At 44.2% G+C, this 25,300-nt stretch overlaps 1 protein-coding gene across 3 annotated transcripts in view; it reads left to right on the top strand.

The window, feature by feature from the left end:
- The window catches only part of LOC515333 (ATP-binding cassette sub-family C member 4), a 185,629-nt gene that overhangs the window by 29,591 nt on the left and 130,738 nt on the right, over positions 1-25,300 (top strand). For 2 of the 3 annotated variants that reach the window (XM_010810904.4, XM_002691921.6), the window contains exons 2-4: positions 8,098-8,208; positions 8,732-8,852; positions 18,276-18,500. In XM_010810904.4, the coding sequence (XP_010809206.2) occupies positions 8,098-8,208; positions 8,732-8,852; positions 18,276-18,500 (457 nt within the window). The remainder of the gene's footprint in view (positions 1-8,097; positions 8,209-8,731; positions 8,853-18,275; positions 18,501-25,300) is intronic. The other variant, XM_010810905.4, reaches the window with a different exon arrangement.

Raw genomic sequence — 25,300 nt, 5'->3', positions numbered from 1 at the left:
CCAGGCCTTTCTGTGGAGGCAGCAATTGGCTTGAGACCTGGGAGAGAAAAGGTGTTAAGTAATCATGGGGGAAATGAGAAAAAATGTCTATTCTCAGGAAGGGGCACAGCAGTCAGGAGCCAGGCGGGCTCTTGGAAACACAACAGGTCAGCATGGCTGGAACACTGCATAAAGGGGCTGGACACTGAGCAAAGGGACTGAGTACTGAGCAAAGTGGGGTGGTGAAAACCTGTAAAGGTCATAGCATGTCTTTGCTAATTTTTCCTTTCATTCAGTATTGATTTTCTTTCTTTTTTAAATTATTTTTAAAAATTTATTTATTTTAATTGGAGGCTAATTACAATATTGTGGTGGTTTTGCCATACACTGACATGAATCAGCCATGGGTGTACATGTGTTCCCCATCCTGAACCCCGCTCCCACCTCCCTCCCCACCCCATCCCTCAGGGTCATCCCATTGCACTAACCCTGAGCACCCTGTCTGCTTTTCTTTTTTTTTAAATGCTCCACAAGTTACTGTAATTTCTGGGAAGATGTGCCAATGTTTCTGGGGCTTTGTGTACTCCTGGGGCATCCGTGAGCCCTCCTGAGAGTGTGGGCCTGCCCAGAGAGGTATTGCCCTTTATAGCTTAAGTACTTGGCTTCTTTTACATGTCACTTCCTTCTCACTCTGTGCGAAACAGCTGACCCAGAGTGGCCACCTAATGTGAGGGGGGGAGGGACGAAAGCCCTCAGAGGAGGTTATTACCATGCGGCTTAGTGTTCACTGAGCTTCACTGTGTCCCAGGGGCCGTGCTGGTCACGGAGTCTGTGAGGCCGTCTGCCCTCAAGGGAGCCCCAGTCTGTTATGGAGATGGTGGCCCTAAGAGCGTTGCTGTCCACACCAGTGTTGTTCAGACATAACAACCCATTAGTGCAGCTGGGAAATTAATTTAATCAATTTCAGCTGGTATTTCTTTCTTTTTAAAAACAATTTAAAAAGTTTGTGGTAAAATATGCAGCATGATATGTACCACTGTAACCATTTTCAAGTGTACACTTGAGTCGCAGCAATGATGTTTCACCCTGTGCAACTGTCATCAACATCCACAGGATTCTTTTCATTAGTAGCGATGGAATGTACCTATTACTCTGACTACCCATTCCCCTCCCGTGATCCCCTGGTGGTCACCATCCTGCTGTCTCTCTCATTTTGATTCTTTTGGATACAGCATATAAGTTGAATCATACGGTGTTCTCAGTGTGATGGCTTATTTCACTTAGCATAATATCCTCCAGTTTCATCTGCGTTGTAACCTGTGTCAGAATTTCCTTTTTTCAAGGCTTAGAAATATTCCAATGTGGGCTTCCCTGGTGGCTCAGTGGTAAAGAATCCACACCTGCCGATGCAGGTGAGCCGAGTTCGATCCCTGGGTCAGAAAGATCCCGTGGAGAAGGAAATGGCAACCCACTCCAGTATTCTTGCATGGGAAATCCCATGGACAGAGGAGCCTGGCAGGCTGCAGTCCAGGAGGTAGCAAAGGAGTCAGATATGACTTGGCTACTAAACAACAAAACAATACTCTAATGTATGTGTGTGTCACGTACCAGAAAACGTGTACCACATTTTGGTACATTTCATCATTGTCCTCTTGGGTCACTTTCACCTTTTGGATACTGTGAGTAATGCTTCTGTCATTATAGGTATACCGCCTGGCATTTATTTTGTAATGAAGTAGGATAGAATAGAAAATATCAGGGGACATGTGCCCATAGCATGGGCAGACCCAGAGCACTGATGAAGCCCGAGGTGCAGCTTCGCGAGCTCTATGAGCCTACATTAAGCTAAATGCACCAACGTTTATTTCCCACAGACTGATACACTTTGAGCAATCTGTGAAAAGCATCAAGATGACCCTCAGTTCTGTAGCCTTGGGTTAGGCGGGTCCTTTTGACTAAGAAAATGTGACTTCATGTTCATATATATTTAATTCAGCTTCTGGAATTGTTCTTTGACCTAAGTAAGGTAGTTTCTTTCCTATGCTTTGTGGTTTCTCAAATCCCAATGAAGAGCCATCAAAGCCTTGCTTGGGTAGGCAGTCATACTCCCTACTGTCAGCGGGGATACCTGGAACTTGGAACCAAAGCTCTGTCTTTCCTCATGGGGGGAGAACTTGAATAGTTTGGAAGGAAGCGCTTGATTGGAACAGGCCCTGAAAGCCTGATATTCAGAGGCGAGTCAGCACCAGGCACTCAGGAGCTCAGGGGGACTTTGGTGATGACGGAGTCCTGTATCTAGTGGTGGCCTTTCATGCTGCACTAAGTAGATAAGGTTGATCACCTGCTGGATGTGAGGTCCCTTACTTGTTAGTTCCAACAAGCACTGTTTTAATCCCTTCAAAAGCTTGGGAGGTGGCCAGCGTGAGTATTATTTTACTCGTGATTCCTTGTTTTATTCTCATTGTTAACTGAATTGTGTCCAAATGTGTCAAAATAATTTTTTTCTTTTTTTTGAGAAGGGGATTAGGGTAGTTACCATGCACGATAGTTGTAGATTCTCAGTGTTGGTTGTAGTGTGGGAAAAAATGTTGGGAAGGTATGTGGTGATAAGACAAAGGACCCTATGAAGATGAGAAAGGCATGGATTAGCCAGTGGCAAGAAAAGGGAGTCAAGAAGGCCAGGGATGAAATAGAAAAGGCCTGGAAGCTGTGAGGCTGGAAGGTTTTGCCGGCCCCACAGGCTGGGAGGACCCTGGTGGGCCCCAGGACAGAGGATGTGCAGGGAGCTGGAGAACCTTGGGGAGGGAGGGGTACACAGCCTGTACTATCACTTAGCTTAGCACAAGGATGAGAAAATGGATTCTGAGCAAGTTTTAGGAAATGAAGAAAGTTAAAGAAGAAGAAAGTTAAAGAACCTCCTGATGAAAGTGAAAGAGGAGAGTGAAAAAGTTGGTTTAAAGCTCAACATTCAGAAAACTAAGATCATGGCATCTGGTCCCATCACTTCATGGCAAATAAATGGGGAAACAGTGGAAACAGTGACAGAGTTTATTTGGAGAAGGGGGCTCCAAAATCCCCACAGATGGTGACTGCAGCCATGCAATTAAAAGACACTTACTCCTTGGAAGAAAAGTTATGACCAACCTAGATAGCATATTGAAAAGCAGAGACATTACTTTGCCAACAAAGGTCTGGCTAGTCAAGGCTATGGTTTTTCCTGTGGTCATGTATGGATGTGAGAGTTGGACTGTGAAGAAGGCTGAATGATGAAGAATTGATGATTTTGAACTGTGATGTTGGAGAAGACCCTTGAGAGTCCCTTGGACTGCAAGGAGATCCAAGCAGTCCATCCTAAAGGAAATCAGTCCTGAATATTCATTGGAAGGACTGATGTTGAAACTGAAACTCCAATACTTGGTCACCTTATGTGAAGAGCTGACACATTTGAAAAGACCCTGATGCTGGTAAGGATTGAAGGCAGGAGGAGAAGGGGATGACAGAGGATGAGATGGTTGGATGGCATCGCTGACTCAATGGACATGAGTTTGAGTAAACTCCGGGGGTTGGTGATGGACAGGGAGGCCTGAAGTGCTGTGGTCCATGGGGTCACAAAGTGAGACACGACTGAGGAACTGAACTGAACTGAAGAAAGGAGAGAAGGTTCTAGCTTGAGCATTGCCAGTCAAGTATGGCTAATTGGATTTGGCCGAGGGCCACTTGGGGAAAGCCAGGGTGATGACATGTTTTGAAGATAGCTCACCAGCAGCGTGGGTATTCTGATGTCATTCTGGATGGATTCCAGTGTTGTCTGTGCCAGGCACCGTGGCACGCGAGGCTCATGGATAGTCCATGCAGTGTGTGAGTAGTCATTGCCACGAAGGAGGTGTGCTCTCTGGGACAGTGAGGAGGAGATGCTGCTGCTGGGTAGAGATACTGGTGGGAGGGGAGGAACGGGTATCCTTGGTGGGGAGGACCACTCTTGGAGGAACTGGATTGGAGGGAGGGCTTACTTGGCAGAGATGGAATTGTTGAGCAAACGCTGTCAGTGACAAATTGGAGTCAGGGTGTGAATTGACTCAAGTCTCCCTGTCTAGCTCTTTTGTTCAGGTGGGGAGACACACTTTAGCCTCCTGTCAGTCAGCCATGTGATGGGAGTGAAAACCTTCACCCCTTGATGGTACCCAGAGGGCTCGGCTTGGCTTTTTGAGATATGATATGGTGAAGGGCTTGGTGAGGGTCCTTAAATCAAGAACCGTGGGGAAATAAATCTGCCTAGTTGAGCACCGTCATCTCTTTTTTGCTGGGGCTTACATGGGAATTAGTCAAGAGCGTTGCCGTGGCGATGGCTGTTCTTTGTCTGACCAGACTTGGTTGTGTTCAGAGCATCACTGACCGTTTCAGTTGATCTCTCAGCAGCCCAGGTGAGTGTTGTTATCTCCAGGTGTTATCCCCATTTGCTGGAGGCCATTGTCGAGAAGTTCTATGGCAAGTTGAAGTTCCTGCAACGAGAACATCATTACATTAAAAAAAATTGTGATAAAGGCATGCAACAAAGAATTTTGCCACCTTGACCATTTTAAAGCATACGGTTCAGTAGTGTGAAATACATTCACATTGTTGTACAGTCAGTTTCCAGTACTCTCTTCATCCTACATTCATGTGTAATTAAACAATAACTACCCACTCCCATCCTGCCCCTGGCAGCCTTCGGGCCACTTGGTTTCTCCCTGAATTTAAGTTCTTCCTGTCAGTGGAATCCCGCCGTATTTGTCCTTTGTGACCACATTACTTTACACTCCCACCAGCAGTGTGCAAGAGTTCCAGTTTCTCCACATCCTTCCCAACACTTATTATTTTCTTCCACTCTCCTCCCTGCCTTCCCTCCTTTCCTTCTTCTAATAGCCATCCTAATATATGTGAGATAGCATCTCATTGTAGTTTTCATTTGCATTTCCCTGATGAAGCGATGTTGAGACTCTTACCCCGAGACTCTTACCCCGGGGCAAGCAGAGTTTTAAAGAGGGCCTTTCAGGGTTACGTCCCAGTGCTAATTCCCTGAGCATTTTCTGTAGGGAATGCTGCTGCTGCTGCTGCTAAGTCGCTTCAGTCGTGTCCGACTCTGTGCGACCCCATAGATGGCAGCCCACCAGGCTCCCCCGTCCCTGGGATTCTCCAGGCAAGAACACTGGAGTGGGTTGCCATTTCCTTCTCCAGTGCACGAAAGTGAAAAGTGAAAGTGAAGTCGCTCAGCCATGTCCAACTCTTTGAGACCCCATGGACTGCAGCCTCCTAGGCTCCTCCATCCATGGGATTTTCCAGGCAAAAGAGTACTGGAGTGGGGTGCTATCACCTTCTCCGTGTAGGCAATGACTGTAGGATGAAGGGCCAAGCATGTTTCAAACTTGTGTAGTGGTTATGCTTACAGATCTATACTTTTGTTTTGGAAGGAAATTGAGACCTAGAGATATTAAGGGTCATGGAGATGCTGAACTGGAGGGGATGAAGTGGAGGGAGGCCATAGTTGAGACCTGGGGTCTTCAGGACCATTCATTGCTGGGACTGGAATCCTGGACTGGGGTTCTTTAGAGATGCCAGGAGGCCAGGGTGAGCAATACCTGAAGCTCAGTTTCTCTTATGGCTTCTTTGATAATTGAAAGACATTTCATTTATTCAACAAAGAATTCTTGAGCATCTCTTTACCTATATTATGCTGCTGCTGCTAAGTCACTTCAGTCGTGTCTGACTCTGTGCGACCCCATAGACAGCAGCCCACCAGGCCTCCCTGTCCCTGGGATTCTCCAGGCAAGAACACTGGAGTGGGTTGCCATTTCCTTCTCCAATGCATGAAAGTGAAAAGTGAAAGTGAAGTTGCTCAGTCGTGTCCTACTCTTAGCAACCCCATGGACTGCAGCCCACCAGGCTCCTCCATCCATGGGATTTTCCAGGCAAGAGTACTGGAGTGGGGTGCCATTGCCTTCTCTGTGTTTTATGCTAGGAATAACACAATAAATAAGAGAAATGTGGTCTCTGCTTTCATGGGTGATTATCATCTGGCTTTGGAAATTTCCTTACCCTGTCAAAATCAGTAGATGATATTCATCTTTGGGCTGTCTTTGCATATTAATCATCATTTAAATGATACATAATTGGTTTGAATAAGGTCTTTTAGTCTTTTGTACAGTTACTGTTTTTTCCATCAATAATAAGTAATTTGTAGAGGGATAATTTGAGACTATGTAAATATCATGATTCACATTAAACTTTCACACTAGTTTTAACTTCTACTGATCATTTTCTGACTCTATTGTTCCCTCTATATTTGTTTCTGTTGTAGAATGCAGGCTTTCCCTTCTCCTATTTATGAAGCAGTAAAGAGTCATGGATTTTTTCATTATTAATGGGTTATCACTTATTGACACTTACTTAATATCCTAGTATCCCAGATTTGGCTAGCATGAGTACCTCAAGCTGGCTTCTTTGTCCTCTGGACACATGTTTATGATTCCTTGAGCTGTTTATTTTATGAGGCAAGTTGTCCCTGGCTTATCTTACACTTCCCATGCCTGTTGGTCTCAGCCTATCAAATAGTGATGCTGTTGCTGGGAATGCCTGGGGCTCTGCTCACCTGGGCCCATTCTTGTTACAGCAGCCCCCACAGACATTTTCCCCATTGGAGCCCATGCTGTGGCTGGACTTGTCCTTGTGGTTCTTGACTATGACCATCAGGGAACTTTGAAATGGCAAAGTTTATTATGCACATGTCCTGGAGGGTACAAGGCATGCCTAGGGCCACACAGCAAGGTCCTAGGCAGAGAGCGAGATGGATCATGAACGAACCTGGACCTGTGCTTCTGTCTTGTTGGGGTCAATGGCTGGGTACCTGGGGTTTCCAGTCAGTATCTGTTGGTAACTAAAGACATGAGTGAGAATTAAAGTATAGGAACGGAGAAATAAGAAGTCTGTTATCAGAAATCAGATGGTCTATTAGCAGGTCAATTAGAGCTTTCTGAAAAAGGGAACTTCAGGAGTGGAGTGGCCTGGCTCCTTATCTAGTTGTGTAGGTGGCCTGTGTTTATTCTAGCTGAAGTCTCCAAAGTGAGTGTCTCCAAAACATAATGTCAGGCGCTTGCATTATGACCAAAAAAAGCTAATTGTCAGCTGCTAATACATATTGTCAGCTGCTTTTAGTACTTTCCTGGTGGCTCAGTGGTAAAGAATCCACCTGCCAATGCAAGAGACTCAGGTTTGATCCCTGGGTTGGGAAGATTCCCTGGAGAACTGAACGGCAACCCACTCCAGTATTCCCCTGGAGAATCCCATGGACAAAGGAGCCTGGTAGACTACAGTCTATGGGGTCACAAAGATTCAGATATGACTGAGTGACTTACAGTACATATGGCAGCAACATTGGAATCAGCCATTGCTTCAGGAAACCCTGGCTCCTCTTAGAAAGAATATTAAAAAGCAAAGGTCTGGGTGAAGGGGGCCAAGAGGCAGAAACTTCAGGTACAAATAAGTCAGGGAGACATTCAGCATGGTGACTATTGTTGCTAATAATGTGTCACATATTTGAAAGTTGCTGCGAGTTGTCCTTAGAAGTTCTTCTCAGAAACGAACAAGTTGTAATAATGTATGTTAAAAAACCGAAACACCAAGGTCTGGGGGCTTGAATGATCTTTGGTACCAGTGTGTCATTGCTTCGAGGGTGTCTCACCATGTAGAGTTAGGGACTACGTGTATATGTGTCTGTGTTTTTCCCATATTTCTATATATTTAAAACTGAAAGTGAAAGTGTTAGTCTCTCAGTTGTGTTCAACTTTTTGTGACCCCGCCATGGACTGTAGCCCATCAGACTCCCCTGTCCATGGAATTCTCTAGGCAAGAATACTGGAGTGGGTATTCTGTCAGGATTCCCTTCTCCAGGGGATCTTCCCGACCTGGGAATCAAACCTGAGTCTTCCGCATTGCAGGTGGATTCTGAGCCACCTGGGAACCTATTTCTGTAGACCTCTTTTTAAAAACAAACAAACAACAAAGCCTGTCAGAGTCGGAATCTGATTAGACAAAGATGTGTACTTTGGATATATGTCATTCTCCGTTTCTCTTAATTTTTCACAGGTGGCTAAACCCCTTGTTTAAAATTGGTCACAAACGGAGATTAGAAGAAGATGACATGTACTCAGTGCTTCCAGAAGATCGCTCCCAGCACCTTGGAGAAGAGCTGCAAGGGTGAGCACAGACAGCAGGGAGAAGGGGAAGGACAGTGAGAATTTTCACGTGTGGCTGAAGGTGTGGGGTGGAGGTGGGGGTTGCGGTTTGCCTTCCTCTGGGTTCTTCTGAGCCTCCTCTCCTGACCCTGCACACTCACCCCCTCAGGCTGACCCTGGGCTCAGCCCACTTTGGAGGGCTGAGCCCTGTACGTTTGTGGACGTGGAGGGAGCCCGCAGTCATGGCCCTGCAGGCCGATCTCTGTCCCTGGAGGTGGGGTCCCTGGAGGAGGGAGTCTGCCCTCTGAGCTGCTCATGGTGCTGAGAATCCAGCAAAACTTGGCAGGGGCTCTCCCCTCAAGGTGCGTTTTTCTGGTGCTTCAGTCTGCACCGCTCATCTTTCAGGAGCCCTGTGAGCAGCTTGCCCGCACCTGTGGGGCAGCCACAGAGCGCCCTGTGGTAAAGGCTTATCTCCCACCCCGCCCCTCCCCTGCGTTCCCTGTGGTGGACACCTGTTGTTTATTGTGTTTTGTTTCTCATCGCAGGTACTGGGATCAAGAGGTTTTGAGAGCCGAGAAAGATGCACGGGAGCCTTCTTTAACAAAAGCAATCATAAAGTGTTACTGGAAATCCTATGTAGTTTTGGGAATTTTTACATTAATTGAGGTAAAAGCTTTTACATACAGTGCATTGCTTTTCAGTGTATGTGGTTCAGTACTGAGATGGATGAGACCTGTGGGAGAGAGGTCACAGGATACAATGTGTCTGAAAACTTGTCTGTGATGTAGTCAGTGGTTGATGTATCTTTAGAATAGACAGATGCTTAAAGTACTGGACCTCCGGGGATTATTATTTTCATATTAACTGATTAAAACAGTGTTATGGAAAGATGACACTGAAAAGGAGAATTTTATGCCATGTTAGAGTGTTCTTGGTGTTCAGTATGAATGCTAAGAGTGGTCCTTGATCAAAAGAAGATCCTACAACCTCAAAGAATGTGTACCCTGTGGTTTTGAGGAAGTAAACTTGGATCCGAGCCCAGAATGCATGCGTGTGCACTCAGTTGCTGAGTCATGTCTGACTCTTTGGGAAACTTTGGCCTAGTAGCCCTCCCGGCTCCTGTGTCCATGGAATTCTCCAGGCAAGAATACTAGAGTGAGTTCCCATTTCCTTCTCCAGGGGATCTTCCTGACCCAGGAGTTGAACCCACATCTCTTGCATTACAGGCAGATTCTTTACCACTGAGCCACTTGGGAAGCCTTGATCCTAGAAGACATTTTACAGGCACTCAGCAAATGATTGTTAACTTGCCCAGGTCACATCTGATAAATGGTTTCCTAAGAAGGGATTGTCGCTTCTCCTCTTCTTGTGGAACAGAACCCAGGGCCCTGCATCTGGGCAGGAGCTGCTAGAACTTCCAAGAGCACACTTTTCCCCAGGAGGGTGCCCCCTCCCCACGGGCCCGGTCACCCAGGTCAGATCCCTGCTGTGGGGAGGAGCTCCAGCTTCACCATGACTTCTGTGCACCCTCCATGCTCTTTTCTTTTCTTTTTTTCCCATGCTGTTTTCTATCCCTGACTGTGGGGCTGGTCTGCTGGTTGAAGGGGGATCCTGGTAGCCTGGCATTGGCAGAGGGTAGAGGAAGGAATGTACAGGGCAAACCAGAGTAGAAAGCCATTAGGTCAGTGACCTCCATGACCCTGAAGATCCTGGGTCAAGATCCCCCAGAGGACAGTCTACCTGGGGACACAGTGCCGTCAGCCCCCTGTTCTGGCTGAGCCTGCTGGGGGTCTGCTGCAGACCCCCCTGGGTGGCTCGTGCTTTCCGTGGTTCCTTAGTGCTGCCTCAGGGACACGGGCGGCCTGTGAGTGTGTGAGGGCTGGAGGGATGGAAGATGCAGTTGCTGTGAAAGGGGTGTTTTAGGTGGAGAAGGTGTGAGTTGTCCTCAGTCCATCATGTTGGGGTGAGGTGATAGGCCAGGTGGCAGGTGGGCGGCGTGGCTCTTGTTTAAAGGCTGAGCTGAACTGAAGGGCACTGCGGGCAGTGGGCAACTGGGCAGGTAAAGTCCACCCCACACAACTGGAGAGACAGAGAATCTGTCAGCTCCCAGGTGACTGAGTGGTCCTGGGAGGTTTAATTCTTGATGACCAAAGGTGGGTTGGCCTTTGCTACAAGTGAATGAGCTTGTGACTATTCTGATGACTTTAAGTTCTAAACATCCATCCACGCTGTTATGAAACCATTCCAGATCAGCTCCTTGAGATGGACCAGGGAAAAGGTGGAGGTCATAGATAGTGGCTGTGTTAGGACGTTGATAATCTGCACAGAGGTGGAATCTTCTTTGTTGTTTTTTTAGTACATGTGCTAAGTTGCTTGCTAAAAGCTGATATCCCAGTGAATCTGGGAATGCATCTGTTCAGTGAGAGTGAGAACCCCAGGTCAGTTACCAGAGTGTGGAGAAGTTTTCCTGTTCTGGTGTCTGAATACACTTTCCCACATGCAGGGTGTGTTCCAGGCCTGAGGTCTTAGGGTGGGAACCAGACAATCTCTGGGAGGGTAGCAGATTAATCAGGTGAAACTGGGCTTCCTCCCAGGAGGGAGATTTCTTGATCTTGCTGTGTTGCGACCTTGGTGGTTTAAAGCATAAAACTAGACAGTGGCCTGTATTCCCTTGGTGACTGTTCCTATATTCCTAGGTGACTGGCATACAGTGCTAACTCGAAATTTGTGTCCTTGGGACACTGGTAGAACTGGTAAACTCTTAGTTCTGATGCATTGGAATTCAGGGAGTTCAGGACCATTGAAGCTTAAGAAGTTTGTCGTTGTTGGCAGTCAAAAGAAGTTTGAAATCCAGCACAAACATTCCTCTTTTCCTTGACTTGCCTTTTGACACACTGCTGTTTTGGAGAAATTAGAAATCATTTCTTATGACGAAGCTAGTAAGGATCTGATTTTAGAACTCATTTTCAGGTACTCTTTTGTGTTTTCAGTGATTAAAGCTACTGAGAAAAGTGCAATGAACGTTAGTTAAATAATTGATTTTATGAAGCAGCTTTCCGGTTTTTGATCTTCTATCTATGCTGCTTGCTGATCTATGTTAGATACTGGAAGATCTAAACTCAACCCAGGATTTTATAAAATGCAAACATGTTTTCTGTGTGACCTGCAGCCCTGTTTTGGTTCATCTGGTGCACAGAATTCTGCATGGATCATCCATGATTCCCACGCAGTGTGCTCTGATCAGCCACAACACAGGCAGGGCCTTCCCTTGAACTACTGGCAGCAGCACCAGTGGGAAGAGGCAGGGTGATGCCAGTCCAGGGCGAGGCATTTAGGGTTCGGATTTCAAAACCATGAAAACCTCTCTCCTATGAGTATTAGGAGTGACTTTAAGGGTTCGAGGAGCTCTTGCAGGCTGATGCTAATTAGAACAGAACAGAACAGCCAATGAGTTCCCAGCACGCCTGGCCTCTGTGTGTGCCTTCATGGGGACTGAGAGTGGGGAGGACAGGTCTCTGCCTGCCCAGGGCCCTCAGGGTGGAAAGGAGGGGCCTGAAACCTCTGCCTAGACCAGAGACACAGAGACCACCTCCCCAGGTCATCAGGGCTTCGCACTGACAGGTGAGGTCTCCACTGCTGGTGTGTAAGTGGGGTGACCTCAGAGAGCCAGAGTGGGTTCACGCAGTCCCTTCCCCTGAGAGGGGAGGAGTGGCCAGGGTTTATGTACTCTTTCTGGGAACCTTAGAAATGGCCTGGCCTTGTCCTGTCACTTGGTCTTTGTTCAAGGCCGTTTTTGCTGGTTGTCTCTGTTTTAGGTGGAAGCTGTAGGAACACGCACATATTTGTGTACGTTTTCACTTTGGAGCTCAGCTGATGGGCAGGAAGTAAACAGAATGTTCTGCGTCCCACAGTGGGCTTTGTGCCTCAACTCAGGGCTGGTTTCCCAAGAGCTGAGTGGTCTTTGCATTTATTTCCCAACCCTCCTTCCATGTGTCCCTCACTTCTGCTCCACCCAGGAGGCTGAGGAGTGGCTGCTGGTGGCAAAGAAACTTTGGGGCTGGAGTAACCCCTGAGGACTACACTGCAAGAGAGAGGAGGAGGGAGCATTGAGCAAAGCAAGACAGGAACCTGCAGAGCAGACTTGCTGTGTGCACCCTGCGGGTTCTTAAGAGCATCATGAAAGTTGCACAGTCGTGTCCGACTCTTCAACCCCATGGACTATACAGTCCATGGAATTCTCCAGGCCAGAATACTGGAGTGGATAGCCTTTCCATTCTCCAGGGGATCTTCCCAACCTAGGGATCAAACGCAGGTCTCCCACACTGCAGGTGGATTCTTTACCAGCTTAGCCACAGGGGGAGCCCATTAATACTGGAGTGAGTAGCCTATCCCTTCTCCAGTGGATCTTCCCAACCCAGAAGTTGAACCAGGGTCTCCTGCATTGCATGCAGATTCTTTACCAACTGAGCTATCAGGGAAGCCCCTCTTAAGAGCATAGCACTAGCCATTAGGTGTTATTAATATCCACAGTGATGATCTTGAGGCCTAAATGAGGGGAATGCTTTTCAATCGTTTTTGTTTTTAAAAACATACGTTGATTTTTATTATAACAATTTTTTTTCAATTTCAGAATGGTAGACTTACAATATTAGTTTCACATATATAACATAGTGATTAAACATTTCTGTACATTACAGAATGCTCACCCTATTAAGTCTAGTTACCCTCTATCACCATACAGAGCTCTTCCAATATTATTGACTATATTTCCTATGCTGTACATTACATTCTCTTGCCTTTTTAATTTTACACCTGTAAGACTGTACCTTTTAATCTCCATCACCTATTCTATGCATCCCTTCAACCTGTTTTCTTTTTGAAGTCAGGAAGTAGGTAACTTATTTTTACAAGACTGCATTTATAATGGATCAGATTTCAAAAATCTGGCTAGAACTGATACTTTTCACTACTGTCCATAAGAGTGAGCTTTTATGAATGACTTTTCTCAAGAGTTCTTGTTCTGCTATGATCGCCTGTGAGCAGTGAAGAGTTGTCCAAGCTGTTTGCGAAACCAGCCTCTGCCAAAACCAGCCTCTGCCATTAAGAATACAATAGGTCTCTTCCTGCAAGTTATGTATAGTAAAGTGATCGTGGTTTACATTTGTTTTGATTCTAGTTTAAGAGCACTCTGAGCTGTTGTAACTCATTTAGTTGTCCCAGGATTCCTCCGAGGGAGGCAAGGCAGGTATTTCCAACTATGAGGACCTGGGGCTGCAGGAGGGCCCAAGAGCGGCCTGGGTCAGTGATTCGCAGGTGGCCAACCTGGTTTCTGAAGCACAGTGTTTTGATTCCTAGACCAGTGTTCTTTGTGTTCTGTCCTGAGATTTCCTCTCCTTCCACAGCCTCCACTGAAGAGTCACAGGTTTAGTTGCTAAGTCGTGTTGTACTCTTGCAACCACATAGACTGTAGCCCACTAGGCTCCTCTGTCAATGGGATTTCCCAAGCAAGACTGGAGGGATTGCCATTTCCTTCTCCAGAGGATTGAACCCAGGTCTCCTGCATGACAGGTGGATTCTTTACCGATTGAGCCACTAGATCACAGAGCCAAGACTTTTTTCTGACAACAGCTTTGTACTCCTCTTTCTGCTGCTTCCTGCAGTGTGGGGTTTTCTTTTTCCCTGGAGATTTTATTTCAAAAAATAGAAGAATAGAACAAGGTCGCAGAATGCATTACCCTAGAATCTGCCTTTTTGGAGTAAAGACTATTTTGAGCTGACTTTTTTGAGACGGAGACACAGGAAGGAAATCTCCATTTGTTAGGGCTTCTTCTGCTCTGTACCTGAAAGAGTGTTGGCCCTGAAACACAAAAGCATTTTGTCAGTGGAGAATGGATTTGCATAATGAATCCAACTCTATCTTTCTGCTTTGTTTATTCTGGGTTGCCTGTTAACTTCTCATGAGCCCCCCCTCCTGCGCCCTACCCTTTAGCTGGAATGTCAAGACCTGGGTTCATATGGGTTTTTCTTGAAAGTATGATAGATCTCATGGAATTCTGCTTAAAACCCTTTGTGGTTCTTGTAAATCATTCACGATAGGTCTGTTATCCATCCCCCCAGGCTCAGCTGCCTTGACACTGTAGGACAGGAGGATCGCAGATGCTTATGTGGGGTTAGTTTCTGCATCCAGAATCTTCCAGGGAGAGAGGGGACTTCAGTCTCCAATCCTAATTTGTTGTGAGTTTTGGGGGTCTTCCCTGAAAGCTCAATTGGTAAAGAATCAGCCTGCAATTCAGGAGACCCCGGTTCAATTCCTGGGTTGGGAAAATCTGCTGGAGAAGGGATTAGGTACCCACTCCAGTATTCTGGCCTTGTGACTCAGCTGATAAAGAATCTGCCTGCAATGCGGGATACCTGGGTTTGATCCCTAGGTTGGGAAGATCCCCTGGAGAAGGGAACAGCTATCCCAGTCCAGTGTTCTGGCCTGAAGAATTCCATGGACTCTATAGTTCATGGGGTCGAAAAGAGGTGGACACAACTGAGCAACTTTCACTCACTCACTCAAACCAGTTTCTGGGGGCTGGGCTACAGGCATCGGAGCTCTCAGCTCCTCTTGGGTGATGCCCTCAGGATGAAGTCCACTGTGTAACGGAGGAGTGAAAACTGACTGGAAGACTGATGGTTTAATTTCCCCAAATTCACTGCTTTCCCTCTTAGCTCTGGATCTTTCTCAAGTCCAGCATTGTTATCTCTTCAGTTTCTAAAGATTAGCTGCCTGTTCATTTTCCCATAAGCTCACCCACTTACTTCCTTCTGTGTTAGATGGTTTCTAGTTCCTGTGTTTTCTTTTTTTTCTCATGAATCAGAGATAACAGACTTGGGCAAGAAATGTTTAAAGCAGCACATGTGGAATCATAGATGAGGAACTGTACCCACTGGGGAGTTTCTAGCATCAAGCTGTGTAAGAAGTTCCCCTAAAAACAAGAGGTAGGGTCACATGGGAGGTGCTCTCCGGAGGCTGAATACCAAGGACTCCACCAAGCAGTGTCTGCCTCAGAGACTCGAACCTCGAATCATGCCGTGTTGTGGTATTATATTGGGATCTTGTAAAAATCCTTTTTGGCTTTGCAGTTGTGAATAATTCTTGTGAAGGAATAAAAACTGTCTTCTCAGTTGGTTTGTGGAGTTGTAGTTTGGGTATCAAATATGAAGGGATTATAGGAGTAATTTTGACCTTGTTCCTGTTTATCTGGAAAGTTTTCATTTGGCTACTTAAAACTTTGATACTGAATGTTTTCTCAGTTTTATTTCTCACTCAGTTGAGGGTTAGGGTCAAGAACAGACAGAAGTGTGGACACTTTGGATCATGGACCAGATATACTCCTTAATGAGACTGTTTGATCAACTGGGTTATTCAAGTTGGCCTCAGTGGAAAAAATCAAGATGCTAAGGCAGTAGTGATCCTTATTTTACAAAAACTAATTTTTCCTGAATTTGTTACTTCTGTTGGTATTCTCTTTGGTGGGTTTTCAATGTTAGGCCCAAGTGGAGAGCTGAGTCACAGACAATAGTGATTCCAGAGATAATCTTAAGTTTTAGGAAAGTTTGGGTTGGCGGCTGTTACCACTGGGCTTCTGGTGCAGAGCCCCAGGTCTGTAGGCTGCAGCTCTGGACTGCTCTGGGTCACACCTGGGCTGGGACTGCCTTTGTGTACAGTTTGACATTCTTGCTTCTCTGTGTAAGACTTCTTCAGACTTCTCTCTCAGTGAAGTCTATAAACAGTGTGTTTTGCAATATACTATGTGAGGGGCTTTTTAAATAAGCTCTTCATGCCCCTTGGGATGAATCATGGGGCTTGCTGGAAATGTAACAACGAGCCTTTGTGTTCTTGGGAAAACTTACTCTCATATGATCATCTTACTCATAAATATTCAGCTAAACAGTGTTCACCTTCTTTTCCCTACTAGATGAAACCTTCCATGACCTTGTGGAAGGCAAGGCCGTCAGTGAATGTGTGGGTTTGTGTGTGCAGAGCAAGACATGAGTGTTGGGCTTCCGTGTTGCATTCCTGTGAAGGACGGAGACAGCATTCTGTGAATAATCTGATCAGGCATTAGTTGACTGAGCAGAAAATATGTGTTAGTTTTGTTTGCTGATTGAAGTTTTTGATTCTCCTTCCCTTTGTCCTGCATGTGGCTTCTTCGGCTTTGGACAGACAGAGCTATCAAAAGCAAACCCATCAATTATATACCTTGTCTGTATTATTAAGGAGGGACTGCTTAAAAGGAAAAACCGAATTCTGGAACAATCTCCAAACTTTCTGGCATTTTGTCCTTTGAGAATTCTGGAGGAAATGATGTCGAGGGCCAAGGTGTTTACTTTTGGTGACTTGGATTTCATGAGTGTTTGGTTTTCCTTGGTGAGAGAGAAAGGGACCTTCAAGGAGCGACAAGCGGGCAGAAGTAGATTGTGGGGTGGAGTGTCCGTTTGGCAGAGTGGGCAAGTGTTGCAGTTTTTTTGACATTAGTTTTGTGAAAGAAAATTGTTTTCCCTATGCCATACTTATAAGATATAAGTCCCAATGCTTCCCAACTCATTGGTTTAGAATTGTAATTTTTGCCTTGGGGAAAAGAAGATTGGTAATATGTATTCTAAACCAGTACCTGTAGTGTTTGGCAGATGAAGAAACATGGATGACATCATTTTTTTAGCTTGGCTTCTGCTGTATTTAATTTTTGGCTCCAAGGAATATCGCAACTTCTGGGCTGGAGAGACAGTGATACAGTGTACCCTGGGCCTGGGATCCTGGGAATCTCCCAAGCCTGATTTCTTCGAGAAACTCCAGCAGAAGCTGGACTCCATTCTCTTGATCCCTGTATGTGTAGAGTTCAGGGTTGGAAAGAGGGTATCTTATGTTTGTGCCAATGTCTCAGTTTATAAAGGCTCCTGATTAGGTTGTTTTTTTTGTTTTTTGTTTTTTTAATATTTATTTATTTGGCTTCTGCAGCAGGTCTCAGTTGTGGTATATAGGATCTTTAGTTGTTCAAACTCTTAGTTGTTACATGTGGGATCTTTTTCTTTGACCAGGGATTGAACCTGAGCCCCCTGCATTGGGAACATGGGGTCTTAGCCACTGGACCACCAGGGTAGTCCCTCTTAATGAGTTTCTGATGTATTTGTGGGGAGGCTGACGATCTCCCTGTCTTACTCCTGTGCTGTCGTCTTCAGCTTCCCCTCCATAAAGCCTCTTAAAGCTGACAGAGATGGCAAGAGTGGTCCTCTTGTATGTGAATGACCTTGAATTTCTGTTGGGCTGGGACACTGAGAATACAGGGGATCAGGAGCAGGCTGCCAAAAGGGCTTGTTCATATGCAAACAAATTTCTTACCTTTCTTATGCTCATCTGAAGCCAGGAGTCACTTGGTATTTTGCCAAATGGGTTCTAAAGCACTGGTTGTAGTATTTACTGAGCATCCACAATGTACTAACCACAAGCATCCACAACGTACTAACCGCAGTGCACTAAGGCTTTATTGTTTTTACCACATTTTTGCCTAGGTTAAAACTGTTGTCTGCTTGTCTTATAGAAGATAGTGTACCTGTGGATTTTTTCTTTAGATTAACTAGGAATGTTGTATTTTGTCAAGATGCCTTTTTAACAAGTAATAATAAAAGTAAAGCATGTGTTAAGAAAACCTGGTTTGGGGCTTCCCAGGTGGTGCTAGTGGTGAAGAACCCGCCTGCCAATGCAGGAGACCTAAGAGACCTGGGTTCGATACCCGGGTAGGGAAAATCCCCTGGAAAAGGACATTGCAACCCGTAGCCTGGAGAATCCCATGCACAGAGGAGCCTGGCGGGCTACAGTACGTGGGGTCGCAAAGAGTCGGACATGACTGAAGTGACTTAGCACCCACGAATCCAATTAGGTTCAATCGTCCAACTAGATTTTACGATTTAAGGTTTGAGGGCTGAATAAAGTCTTTACTCTGTTGAGTGGGAAAAAAAAACAAAAACCACCAACAAACCAAAGCCTAAAAGAAAACCTGATTTGGCTTGTATGTCTAATGAAGATTTTTTAAAATTTGTTTTTAGGAAAGTACCAGAGTAGTTCAGCCCATAATTCTGGGGAAAATTATTGGTTATTTTGAAAACTACGATCCCTCTGATTCTGCTGCTTTGTACGAAGCCCACGGCTATGCCGGGGTGCTGAGCGCCTGCACGCTTGTCTTGGCCATTCTACACCACTTGTATTTCTACCACGTCCAGTGTGCGGGGATGAGGCTGAGAGTAGCCATGTGCCACATGATTTACCGCAAGGTAAGTGTCACTCGGTACCAAAGTGTGTACCTCTCATGAAGTACCAGAAGCATTTTGGGAAAGTTCTCTGTCAATTACAAATTTTATAACTAGTGAAAATCGTGAATCACTATTGTACACGTGTAATATATAACATTGCACATCAAGTATACTTCAGTAAAAAAGTAAGACACATTATACCCAAGAAGAACAATTTCCTTTAATGATTATGCTCATTTACACCATGCTATGGAATTTTGCTCTTTGCATCCAGCCCATTTTGTTGTTTAAGAAAATGTTACGAAAACATAATGAAGAGATTTGTATTGAGATCAGGTCAGGACAGCTTTTGATAATGTTTATTCACAGGCTCTTGTATAATATTCAGTAAATTTATAAAGAAGTCTATAAGCATCAGAGATAAGAAGTTGATTTTTAATGTTTTCATGCCAAAATCACATAGTGGTATTAATGGAAATTTTGTTGTTCATGAAAACCTTTATTTACACAAAGTTGTATTTACTAGAAAGCTTCTGTAATTGGATCTATAAAATTAAATCTAGGAGAAAGGAGTGTATTTGAGAAAAGGAATGCTTATTTTTTTTCAAACACTGCATCTAATCATATTCATTATAATTATGTTTACTAAAAAAATGTAAATGGAATCCATGCCACATGTAGACTCACTCATTGTGTTATATAGTTGTGATTGTTAATAACAGTAGTAAAGACAGTAGATGTTTGGATAAAACTGGAAATTTTTCATTGTTTTTAGTAATTTTGAAGAGAATTTGTTGGCTGCCATTCATTTAGTTTTTTTCATAATAGATTTCCTTTTTTTCTTTAGTAAGCAATATAGCAGTTTTAGTATGACCTGGTTTGATGATTTTAGTGCTTTTGTGCTGAGAAATACCCATAAAATTATTCCATAGGTTACCCTGGTCTTAACAAGTGTAAAGAGAGTGAGGATTTCAGGTGGATTTACAGAGAAATTGCCACTGTCAGGAGCTGAAGTGCCCTTTATAAACTTGATCCTGGGTATCTCTGCCCTGTTTACTTTTTAAAGAATTTTCATTTGACTGTATTAGATAATTTGAAATTTACTGAGATAGCAGTAGACAACAAAAAGGACAACAACATTGTCAATGTGTTCAATGGCTTTACCATAGTAATTTTTGCCATTGTATCTGAGCCTCACATTGTACACCTTATATATATACAATTTTTATTACAAAACAATTAAAATTGTCATTGAAGTCTAAAGCCAAACAGTTTAAATTGAAATCATCACTTCTTCATCTAGTTACTACTTATTTAGACTTCTGCTTCCTGAGGGTACATTTGTTGGCAAAATGTGACTTGTCTCCTCATTTTCTCTTGAGCGGAGTCTTGTTAATCTCAGGGCTGGGTCATCCCCGGAGGCCTGGCATCTCACTGTCTGTGTTTGGCTGCAGCATCTGAGCCAGTTTCCTCCTGGGTGATGTGGAAATGGCCGTGGTGCCCCTACACTCTGGTCAGGGGTCTTCCTTGTCGTTCATCACGTTCTTTGATATTCTATGATACCATCTACTATTTAGGAGATAGACACTCTGACTCCCCAAATTTAGCTAGATGTTTGTCTTTCCAGATCATGCTTAGCTCCCATAAATAAAGAGGAAATTTCACCAGATCCACATTGTAAAAATCTTTTGTTAGGTCTGATGGTTCAGTGAAATAAAGCTTTCTCTTTGCTGCACAGGTGAGCCAGGGTCCACCTGTTTTTCTTCCTCTTCGCACTAACACTTTGGAACATTGCCTTTGGGAAATCCGATCTGGCCCTGGCACTTTTGCTTGGATGAATGTAAACATCTCCCAAAGCCATTAATTTGCTGACTTGATTAGGCTAAGAGAATTGTCCCTTTATGAAGTCAGGTATTATTGGGGTAAATCACAGACGTAACCAGGAATTCCAGAAACATGAGAAAGAACTTTTTCCAGCCTTGCATCTAAGATCCCGCTGGGGTGGAGAAATTCAACACTTCTATGCAGGTTACCGGCAGACTGATTCATTAGGGCAAAAGCTGGTGCTGCTGAACAGCTCTGAAAGGCCCCTCAGAACGATTGTGGTTCATGCTCAGGCCCCACCTCCTGATCTCTGGTCCTGGAAAGAAATCAGCTTGGGTGTTATAAATGGCTGCTAAGGCACAGTTGTAACTTTGAATGATCCTTTGGAATATATCATATATACAGGTGACTTATTTAATTTACCTTTTGACTGCTTTGGTAAAATTACTTTTGGTCATTGCTTTTTATTTATTTATTTATTTTTTTTTTGTTTTTTCTTTTGGTCATTGCTTTTTTAAAAAAAAATTGTAGTAAAATATACACAACATCAAGTTTACCACTTTAACTTCTTTTTTAAAAATTAATATATTTGTTTGGCTGCACCAGGTCTTAGTTGCAGCATGTGGGATCTGTTTCCTAACCAGGGCTCAAACCCGGGCCCCCTGCATTGGGAGCGCATAGTTTTAGCTACTGCACCGCCAGGGAAGCCCCCCTTTTAACTCTTTTTAAGTGCAGCGTTTAGTGACATTAGGTTCGTTCACATTGTTGTTGCAGCCATCAGTGCTATTCATCTTCAGAACTTTTTCGCCATCCCAGACTGAAACTCTATACCCATTAAACACTGACTCCCCAGCGCCTCACCACCATTCTACTGCTCTGAATTTAATGACTCGAGATGACTCAGGTGTCAGAATTCAATTCCTTTTAAAGGCTGGATAACATTCCATTGCAGGTCTATGCAACATTCTGTGCATCCTTTCATCTGTTGTTGGACATTTTGGCTGTTCCTACATTTTGGCTGTTGTGAATAATGCTGCTGTGAACATGGGTGCACCAGTATTGGCTCAAGTCTGTGCTTTCAGTTCTTTTGAGTGCATCCCCAGGAAGCTGAATTTCTATACTATATGCTAATTTTATCTTTAGTATTTTAAGGAACTTCCAGACTCTGTTTTATTGTGATAACATTATTTTACATCCACACTTGATCACTGATCTTTCTGTTTGACTTGAGGACTAAATGAAAAGTTTTTATAGACATGACATTTCATTTGGATTAGTGACTCCAATTGGTGGTCTATTGAAGCAGCTCAGGATGTCTATTCAGATTCCTCAGATCTCTAGGGCAATTTTTTTTCGAACTTCTTATCAAATATCGGGATTATGCAACATGGGGTGTGTTTTTCTGTGAAGTCAGCTAACTGGCATTAAGAACACAGATCCGTCAAAGGAATAGTGTTTTAAACCTTGTTGTTGTTCAGTCGCCTAGTCGTGTCTAACTCTTTGCGACCCCTTAGACTGAAGCACACCAGGCCTCCCTGTCCCTCACTATCTTCTGAAGTTTGCCCAAGTTCATGTCCATTGCATCAGTGATGCCATCCAGCCATCTCATCCTGTGATGCCCTCTTCTCCTTCTGCCCTCAGTCTTTTCCAGCATCAGAGACTTTTCCAAGGAGTCAGTTCTTCGCATCAGGTGGCCAAAGTGTTGGAGTTTTCAGCTTCAGCATCAGTCCTTCCAATGAATATTCAGGGTTGATTTCCCTTAAGATTGACTGGTTTGATCTCCTTGCTGTCCAAGGGACTTTTAGGAGTTTTCTCCAGCACCACAGTTCAAAGGCATCAATTCTTCGGCACTCAGCTTTCTTCACAGTCGAACTCTCACATCCATACATGACCACTGGAAAGACCATAGCCTTGACTATACAGACCGTTGTCGGCAGAGTAACGTCTCTGCTTTTCAACACACTGACTAGGTTTGTCATCGCTTTCCTTCCAAGAAGCAATCGTCTTCTGATTTCATGGGTGCAGTCCCATGAAATAAAATCACATCCGTAGTGATTTTAGAGCCCAAGAAGAGGAAATCTGTCACTACTTTGACCTTTTTCCCCTTCTATTTGCCATGAAGTAATGGGGCTGGATGCCATGATCTTAGTTTTTTTTAGTGTTTAGTCTTAAGCTGGCTCTTTCCCTCTCCTCCTTCACCTTCATGAAGAGGCTGTTTACTTTCTCTTCACTTTCTGCCATTAGAGTGGTATCATCTGCATGTCTGAGATTGTTGATGTTTCTCCCTCCTATCTTGATTCCAGCTTGTAACTCATCCAGCTCAGTGTTTCTCATGGTGTGCTCCACATATAGGTTAAATAAACAGGGTTTAAGCCTTATACTGTCTCCTTTTAGAAAATCGCCAGGAGTCCCTGGTGATATTCCCAGCATGAGTCACCTATCACCTTTACAGTGAGACCAGTGTCTTAATTCCTGTCTGTTTATGGTTGGAGCACAGAAGAAGGAGTACTCTGCCAGCTTCAAATCTCAAAGGGTAATAACTCCCCCAGCTTAGAGCATGGGAGGTGGACCTGGAATAGGGAAAGATAAAAAAGCAAGCTGAGCCTGCATTGAAGATAGTTGTCAATCTCCAGCCCAAGTCAGTAGTGAGAATGTCTCTCCCGTTTGCCAGTCCTGTCCTTGTCTTCATGCCTGAGTGCTATGGATGTTCAGATGCGGGACAGGCAGCATGAGAGTATCACTAATCAGGATGGTCTTGTCATATGGCACAGAGATTTTAAGAAGCATGGTCTCCCACGGTGAGTCCTGATAATGGGATGGTGTGCTCCCAATGCCAGGTAAAGCCAGAGCAGATAGTCAGGGAAGTCACTGAGTGTTCTCTGCTGCCTGTTACCCAGGGCAGATTTACCTGCAGAATCTGATCAGTTTGCCAGACTTCTTAATGTGACTGATATCTCATCCTAATTCTCTTTAGTGTTTGTTACCCAAAGGGTGGTTTGCAGGAGAGATTTCGTCATTTGTTGTTTCAGCTTCTAAGATGACTTGATTCCCTGCAAACATCCCAATTTGCCTTTATCTTTTGTTGTAGATCTGTAGGGATTTCCCGGTGGCTCCATGGTAAAGAACCCACTGCCAGTACAGGAGACATGGGTTCAGTTCCTGGGTAGGGAAGATTCCCTGAAGAAGAAATGACAACCCACTCCAGTATTCTTGCCTGGGAAATCCCATGGACAGAGAAGCCTGGCAGGCTACAGTCCTTGGGGTACAGTCCATGGGGGTACTTGATGTAGTGTTTGAAAAACAAGAGTATTCCTGAATACTCATAGGTTCTGTATTTGGAAATTTGCCTACTTGCTAAAATTTATGTGTAATTCTAAAAATCATTCTAAAATTTACTTATAATTCTAAAAATCATTAAAAAAATTGGGATACTTTCCTGGTCTTCTGCCCATGTTCATACAGTCCCTTAAGTTTCTCATCTGACGTGCATACTCCCAGTGGGGTGGAATGTATTTCTGCTTTCATACTGTGGAACAGATGGCTTTTTTGTGGTCTGCTTGGTGCCTTGCTTTTCGTGTTTTTGTTCTTTTCAGAGGAGTTTGCAGCTTAAGAGTGCTGAAGTGTTGTCTCTTGTTCCTAAGCAGAAGACTGTGATGTGTCTTTCGGGGAAATATGTGTGTAGGTGAGCTTGGTTCTGGTAGTGTTCTAGTGCTGCTGGCTGTGTTTGTGTGAGGCCAGTGTTTGTGAATTACCAATGGCAATTAAATAAGGTTAAATAGAAACATACATAAAAGAAGGTCATCTAAGTGTTGAGGTTGATGAAGATGCTTTTACCAAAGGCTGGCCAGAACCCTAGCCCTGTAGTTCCCTTAGGAACAATTAGTATTCACTTAGGTTCATGTTGTTGCTTAGTTGCTAAGACTCTTTATGACCCCATGGACTGTAGCCCACCAGGCTCCTCTGTCTGTGTGATTTCCCAGGTAAGAATACTGCAGTGGGTTGCCATTTCTTTCTCCAGGGGATCTTCCTGACCCACGGATCGAAATCTCCTGCATTGACAGGTGGATTCTTGACCGCTGATCCACCAACGAAGCCCTAATTCACCTTCGTAGTGACCATAGAGTATGACTACTGATATTCATACAGTACAACTCAGAGAGGTTGTTTCTATACATTAGCATCTTAAAGAAATATTCTTACTTACCTTAGATCTGTTTTCAGTTTTCATCTAAGCAATGTAGTTCTAGTTTCAGAAGTTTGTAATTTGGGGGAACTTACATGCTCCTTGTATCCACACCATTTCTATTTCATGGTTTCAGGTAACCATCATCTGTCTGAGTGAAGGACTCTTTCTCTTTCCTTTCTTTAATCCTGTCTCTTAAGACCCCTTCCTTCTCCGGATCATTTCCCATCTCTTTTGCAGACACTTGTTCAGTTAAGTTATGTTTTAAGATCAGTGATCAGGACAGCAGGCATCCTTTCTCCTGGAGCCTGAACTGGAAGTAGGAGCCCTTCCAGGGTGCCAGGAGTGGTCAAACTTGCAAACTCCTCTGGATAAATGGAGCCTGACTTTAAAAACAACCTGTGTACCAAGTGTGCTCCAGAGGAGCCTGGAGGCCTACAGTCCATGGGATCATAAAGAGTTGGACACGACTGAATGACTAATGTTTATTTTACACAGGGAATGACAGATATTCAACTGATTTGGGGTAATGAAACAGCGATTTCTTATGGTCAATCTAATATCTTGCTTACGAGTTTGCAGTTATATTTCTAAGAGACCAGGATGTTGAGTATTGTTCAAGTGAGACAGTGTGGTATTTATGAAAATAAAATGACTCTCTTACAGCATCTGATACCTTGTTTGGACTTTATCTTCTAATGGTATTTTCTAACTTCCAGATAAAATTAGAATGTGTTAGTAATGTTTCTTGCACTGTTTAGCAGTTTAAAAAATATTTTCCGCCTTTGTTGCTGATATAAAATCGCATTTTGTG

The sequence above is a fragment of the Bos taurus genome, chromosome 12 (assembly GCF_002263795.3).
Source record: "Bos taurus isolate L1 Dominette 01449 registration number 42190680 breed Hereford chromosome 12, ARS-UCD2.0, whole genome shotgun sequence".
Classification (NCBI taxonomy): Eukaryota; Metazoa; Chordata; class Mammalia; order Artiodactyla; family Bovidae; genus Bos; species Bos taurus.
The sequence above is the reverse complement of the archived record's forward strand: the minus strand, read 5'-3'. Positions and strand labels throughout refer to the sequence as shown.